This window comes from Physeter macrocephalus, chromosome 11 (genome assembly GCF_002837175.3).
Source record: "Physeter macrocephalus isolate SW-GA chromosome 11, ASM283717v5, whole genome shotgun sequence".
In the NCBI taxonomy this organism is placed as follows: Eukaryota; Metazoa; Chordata; class Mammalia; order Artiodactyla; family Physeteridae; genus Physeter; species Physeter macrocephalus.
In genome coordinates this window covers 154505801-154512550 of record NC_041224.1, presented here as the reverse complement: position 1 = coordinate 154512550, position 6750 = coordinate 154505801, and the positions used below count along the sequence as shown (strand labels likewise).

The following is a 6750-nucleotide window of genomic DNA, read 5'->3' as shown; positions in this document are numbered from 1 at the left end:
GAGTTCTGTTTATAACCAAAGAAACTATAGGAGACTGAACAAATTTGGATCAATTCTTTGACATCTCTCAAAAGTTATTTAAATAGTCAAATCTTATTACCTCTCCATGTCTCAGATAGAGAAGATGGAAAAACAACAAAGCAACTTTGACTACTTGGGTTTTCTGGCTCCTTGGAGTCTAGATAATTGAGTGTTTTCTGGTTTTGGAGGTCACTTTCAGAAGCATCAAGTACAGATCAAAACACAAAGCAGAGGGCAGGATAAAGATGAAAACGTGTATGAGTCCAACTCAGCTCAGAGCTTGAGTTTAACTGAGATTCCAGCTGCTACTCTCTTCTGCATTCGTTTGTCCCTGACCAAGTTCATGGCTAGATCACCCCCAGTAATCCCTGTAATGGGCTGTAATCCTGTGGGGAGCTGTTTCTGTTTATTAAATGGACAACCTCTGAGCCACATGGAGGATGGCCAGTTGTGGCTTCTTGTCCTGGCAGCTGATGGGCCACTTTTCTGTTTTAAAAACCAGGAATCTTCCAGGATAGAGAATGGAGATAGCAGGCAGGGGATGGGGAAGAGGTGATGGGTGCTGGAAGCGAGGGCCCCTTCCAGGTCATGAGCTCTCTGAGAGCAGAATTCACGCACGTGCTGTGGGTTTGCTATCCTTGAGATCATAACTACAGCTGAATAGGGCTTCGATGTAGTTCCAGGGATGGTGCCATAGTTATAGCTGCCCGTGATGCCACCATTGTGGACCAATGAGGCGGGATGAGGACATCAAATGGGGACAAAAGGCAGAAGGTGGGGAATGAACAAGGCAAGGTGGGCATCCCCTGAGGGTCAGGAATTCTCAGTGCTTCAGCCCCAGCTCAGGGACCAGGCGGCACCCAGGGCAGTTCTCTCAAGCCAACTACCTCTTCCCTCTCTGCCCTCAGCCCCAGTGTCTACTTTTTGGAGTTGGGGAAAGACTGCAGCAGCTGCTTGTTTAGAGACCCTGTCCCCTCACTGTGCCCCCTCCCCCCGCATCTGTCTTCTGGTTAGAGTTGTGTGAAGCGGAAGACAATTTGGGGCTTATTAGTGTCCCAGGGAGGCATGTAACTTGTGTTGCTGGGACCCAAACAGCAAGAGTCTTAGCAGCAAACTCCAGCCGAGAAAAGACTGAGGAATTGTCTCACCTAATTATGGGGAATGGCCCTCTTTGTGTTTGCGATTCGGTACGGTTGTCCGATCGCTTTTGATCGCTTTTCTCCATTTGCTGGCTCAGGCTATGCTGGAATTGTGCTAATTAGGAGAGAAATGGACAGAGTGATCCTGTCAGCCCTGGTTACTGGTGGGGACAAAGCGGAATATTATTCTGAGGCAATGTTTTGTGAGGGCCCTTCTTCCAGCTCTCATTAGGAGGAAGGGGCCCACAGGAGGGGAAGGTTCCAAATGCCTGGCCCGTCTAATGGAGCATTGGGGTGTTCATGTGCTAATTAACAGGCTCTGCCAGCATTCGGGAGCCTCACGGTGCACCTGGTGCCACCTGAAGCCCCCAACCACTGCTGCTCGGGAAGAAATTGTTGGGCAAAGGGTGGGAAGGCCAGTGGCCTCTTTAAGCAGAGTCAGGGACACATCCCTAAAGTGCCCCAGAGCCTAAATAGATAGGAAAAGTCAGTTACCGGCCAGTCAGAACTTCATGCACTGGGAGAGACCACTCATTGCCCACTCTTTGGGGCTGGGGTGGGTACAAGGTCCTCTGGTGAAATGAAGCCCATGCAAGGGCAGGTAGTCCTGTAGTTCTCAAAGGATGAAGACAACAGAAACTGTAGAACATAACCAAATGCTTGGAGATGGAGTTTGTGCAGAAGTGGAGAGCTGGTATGAAACCCTGTTATCTGATCCCTGGAACCATCACCGTGGCCCACTGCCCATTTCCTCCCTTCCTGCTCTGCATTTACCTTCCTGTGATGCCTTAATCCTGGAGGAAACAGAAGGGACCAGAGCATCCCACTGAAAATGAAATTCCTTGGCTTTATTATAAAGCCCTTATGGAAGTCCAAACACCCTTCGGAAGCCACAGGGGCAATGGAATGACTTTCACCAGCTTCGTTTTCACTGCTCTGATTTGGGTGAGTTCAGAAGACAGAGGAGCTAAAATAACCTGCAGCCAGAGGACCAAAAACAAGGAGCAGTTAGCATTTGTCCATTTAAAAAAAGACAATAAGTAGGTAACAAAAAGATAAATTAATGATAGCATTTTGATATCAATGCAGTTGATAGCCTGTGAACTTCTACTACTCCAACAATGAAAAGAAAGCCAAGCAAAACAGCTGAGGCCTAAAACCTGAGAGACAGAAGAGAGCAAGAAGCAATGAGACCGGTGGTGAGAACAGCTTAGAATAAGAATTTGAAAATGTGCCTCCAGGCACCAGTGCTATGCTTCTCAGGACTGGTGCTGCTCACGGGCAACAGATGCGAGGCATGGATGGTATTTGGAACAGCAAAAGAAAAGAGAAGACAAACCTGTAGGCAACTGATACTTATTTATGAGAAAAATCATCTCTAAAGATTTACAGCAGCATATTTGTCATGCTGTACCTTTTCAGTCAATCAACCAGCCATGCTTTTCTAGATCAGAGAAATCTACTGTCCACCCAGATGTCTTCTTGGGAAACAATGCTGAATCAATGATGCTAAGCAATTTGCTTTCCTTAAACGGGAATGTTTTTTCTAAAAGGGCATGCTCTGGTCTGGAGCAGGTAAACTATCAGTGGGTGAAAGCAGTAGTACTGATTAGCACTTCCTCTTTAGTTCCTGAACAGAGTTGTAAAGAAATGCTTACTAACGGTTTTAGCAGGTGGCAGAGAAATATTTGTTTTTGATCTGTCATGTTTAACTGGAAGCATGCAAACAGGTAGGTCATGAACCCCCAGTTCAAAGAAGACACTGACAAAGAACTAGATGTGTGGGAGACAGCCACAATCTCAGAGAGCAGATAATTTAGCGGGGCAATTAAGACATGTACTCAGATGACTTAAATATAAGGTGGATTGTAGTAATAAGAGTCATAAGGAGGTATACATAAATGCTGTAGCAATGGAGGGGGAAGGATTATGTTCAGCTGGATCATGCGGGGTTTACAGGAAGGATAGTTTGATGTGTAGGAAAAGGATGCAAGACTTTCTAGGAACTCAATGGCAAGAACAAAGGCATGTAAATGAGGAATTGGGAACTGTTCGGATTAACTGGAACAGAGACTTCATATACTGGAGAGAAAGGAAACCAAACTGGAGGGTTGTTCAGGATTAGCTGTAGAGAGTTTTAAATGCCAGGATGATGGATCTAGACTTTATTAGTAGAGGAGGCAAGGTATTAAAGATTTTTAAACACTGTTTAGGGAGTTGAGCAGTAACGAGCTGGGTGGCTGGTAGGACAGAGTGGCAGCTAGAGACCACGCAGTAGATGACCATAAAGCCCCACACCACCCACTGTGATATTAAAGGGAAGACAGTGGGTCATCTGCCATTATAGCTGTGCTTTCTGACGAGGTCTATGCTTTAAATGTGCAAGTTGGCTTTTTGAGGAAAAACTCACTCTCCTATAAAAGGGAAATATTTATTATGATGACATAGAAACCACCATATACAAAGTACAGTCCTCTAACACCCTGAAATACATACATGCACACACTGTACATAAATTTATATTATCAATATAAAAATACATCATTAACATCTCTAAGGACGGCAAATACAAAACCAATAAATATCACAATTCTAAAACATCTACTTACATTAAGTGCTGGTGAATAAGATGACAGTAAAAGGAAGAGGCCAAAGCAGACCAAAAAACCAACTACATAGCTTCAGTTTACAGACTGGAGTTGGTTTGGGGGAGGTATCCCAATGTTCTCCATGTTTCTCAATTTCCCCAAGCACTTAGAAGTACCTGACGTCATCAACTCTCAAAAACAGAGCAAAGTTAGAATTTGACATTATGGCACTAGTTTTTGCACACCCCCCTCTCTCTCTCTCTCCCCATCTTTCACACTTTTTAACCTCATTTAAGATAAAGGAATGTCAATAATGAGCTTTACTTAAAATCAAAGCCTCTATAGCCTAACCTTCTATATAGTACCCAAGCAGAATGTTTTCCTTCTCATACTCTCCTTTATGTCTTGTGTTAAATTCCACCCCACTTATCAATAGGTAAAATTGCATGGATGGTCAAATGGTGCAAATGAGAGAAAAATCCAACATTAACTCTAGCATGGGAAACAAGGCAGAAGTGTCAGAAAATGGTTAATGAACCAGCTATTAAACTGAATAGTTTTGTGCCCTAGCAGACACTCAGGACCAAAACCTTGACCACAACGTTCCTTGTGTCCAAACACCAACATACTACTGCCACATGGATGTTCTTTTCATAAAGTTTAGGAAACCCCATGTACTTCTACAAACAACAGAAGCTGGGGGCTGGCTTATAAGACAAAATAAGGAGAACATGTATAATCAATTTTACCCACGGGCTAGATTTTCAGGTTTTAACATAGAGACAGATAACTGGCAAAGAGCTCCATAAGATTTGTAAAGTCAGGAAATTCTCTTTTTCTTGTGTGTGTGTGTGTTTCCGTCACATGGGTGGAATATCTAATCTGTGCTGTGAGATGGGACAAGGGGGGCAAAACATTGCCACCATTCCACAGCACATGCCTTTAAGGTCAAGTAGAGTTTCTAGTTTTTAATCAAATGGGAACTTCTGCAAGCAGTCCCCTTCTCCTATCTTTCAGGCCATACTGACTTTCTCGCTTGAATCTGTAACAGATTAACTAGAACTCAAAAGTCCTTTCTGTCACCTTTAAGTTGGTCTGGAGGTCTAGAACCCAATGCAACCCTACATATGCCTTTCACTGTACAAGCTAATCCCAGGAGGGACCTGATTCACAGGGATCCCCTTCCCTGGAGTCAGACTGATGGTGGGGGCTGGGAGGTGGGGAATGGAAGGCACTGGGGGATGGGACTCTCTTGAGATATGTAGAATTTTAAAAGCATTTCTCCAGCTGGGGATTCCTGGAACCTAGTATACAGTGGTGAGCTTGCAGGTCAAGCTGCATGGTCTGGTCCAGAATCTAATTGGTCTCTGGTCTCCTTGCAACATAAACACCTCCTAAGAGATCAAGTACAATTCAAAAGAACTTGCCCCCTCAACACGTCTCAAATGACTTTGCTATCACTGAATCAAATCAACTGTAAGATCCTGGAGCTCCAGAATCATTTCCGGAAACGAGAAAGCAGGACTTTGACCTTTAAGAATGATATACCTTCTGGTGTTACCAACATCCGAGGCTGAGACGGTCACAGTCCAGAAGCTGAATGAATAACTGCACTACTGATCCTTGGGTAGAGCAGATTCTTCTCTTGCCGCCGAATGTGCTCAGAAGCGCAGAGTGCCAGGAGCAGGGGAGAGGGTCAGTCCTGGAGGTGCACCCTCCGGCCTCTGGTCAGGACGCAGTGAGGTGCGCGTCATCAGAACTGCACTGGGAGGGAAGCACGGTTCCAGTCCCCAGGGCATCCTGTCCACAAGCAGCTGCTACTTCTTGGGCTTCTCTAGAATGTTGAGGAATTTCCCCCGTGTCATCTCTCTGGCTGGAATCACAAAGCAAATGAAAGATAAATGAAGACCTAACATCTGAAAAAGCCTTCACAGGAAGACTTAATTTAAGAATGCAGATTGATTTAAATTGTATACAAAGTTGCTACCATAACAGATTCAATCTCTACTAACTTCCAAAATGGGAGAAAAACAAACCACTATTGACAACAAACTGTACAAAACTGTTCTGAAGTTGGTAATTACTATAACGCACAGGCCAACTGGGGAAATCTTTATCATTTACCCTTGGGTTTGCTCTTGGAGGCTAAAATCCAACCAAGATTAGATTAGAGTCTTTTCTGGATTGTTGGTCTCTGGACATTTATAATCTCAAATCAAAATTAGAGATCATTTACCCCATCTCTCAGCAGTGGTAGTCCCTGGATACTGTAATGTAACAGGGTTTATATTCCCTCAGTGCAGTTCATCTGTGGATGGAGTAATAAAGTAGGGTGTATAGAGCTTTGGTCTTCTCTCTCTTGGAATTGTCAGTCCTTAGATATTTAATATAGCCAGGCAAGGTTTATGTGTCTTTCTCTCACTTTCAGCACCATCAATCTTTGAATGCTGTAGTTACAAGAGGGTTTATACAGCTACTTTCCTACATATGAGGCTCTGAAATGAAAGTAAAACATTTCTCAGTTACAAGACCCACTCCAGAAGCCCCCCATTTTAGCTCTGTCAAGCAAATCCTCAAAAATTGTACGTGGCATAACCCCCTTCATCCTCATCCCCACAAGATCATCTTTTTATGTCTCTTAAATGGATGTAACAGTGCTGAAAGTTTCCGATGGCTGGCCTCGGGGCCAGAAGTCTTCTGGAACCATGCAGTGAACACACAGCAGGCTATGGTGCCCCGTGGCTTCCAAGGACCTGTCTCCATCTTGGCCAAAGGAGTGAGGTGGCTAGGGAGGCACCTGCAGGGGTGAGAAGGACCTTCACCCTGGCCTCCTTGCTTCCTTTCCCCGGTGCAGAGCAAATGGTGCTAGACGAATGGGCTCCCACTCCCACACCCCACCACCTACATTTAATAGCTCTTGGTTTATTTGTACAAGGAAGAAATAAAACAGTACAAACTTTGTAACCAGGAAAGCTTTTGGTAACTGCAGTCGATACATTCCC

General features: G+C 44.5%; 1 protein-coding gene across 5 annotated transcripts in view; it reads right to left on the bottom strand.

The window, feature by feature from the left end:
* Positions 1 to 3579: 3579 nt before the first annotated feature.
* Positions 3580 to 6750, bottom strand: part of LIN52 (lin-52 DREAM MuvB core complex component) — a 127530-nt gene continuing 124359 nt past the window's right edge. For 4 of the 5 annotated variants that reach the window (XR_008618705.1, XR_008618707.1, XR_008618706.1 and 1 more), the window contains 2 exons: positions 5985 to 6243; positions 3580 to 5621 (listed from right to left, as the gene is read on the bottom strand). Coding sequence is in view for 1 of the 5 variants with exons in the window: in XM_024116906.3 (XP_023972674.1) it covers positions 5566 to 5621 (56 nt within the window). In the remaining 4 variants the exon portion in view is untranslated. The remainder of the gene's footprint in view (positions 5622 to 5984; positions 6244 to 6750) is intronic. The other variant, XM_024116906.3, reaches the window with a different exon arrangement.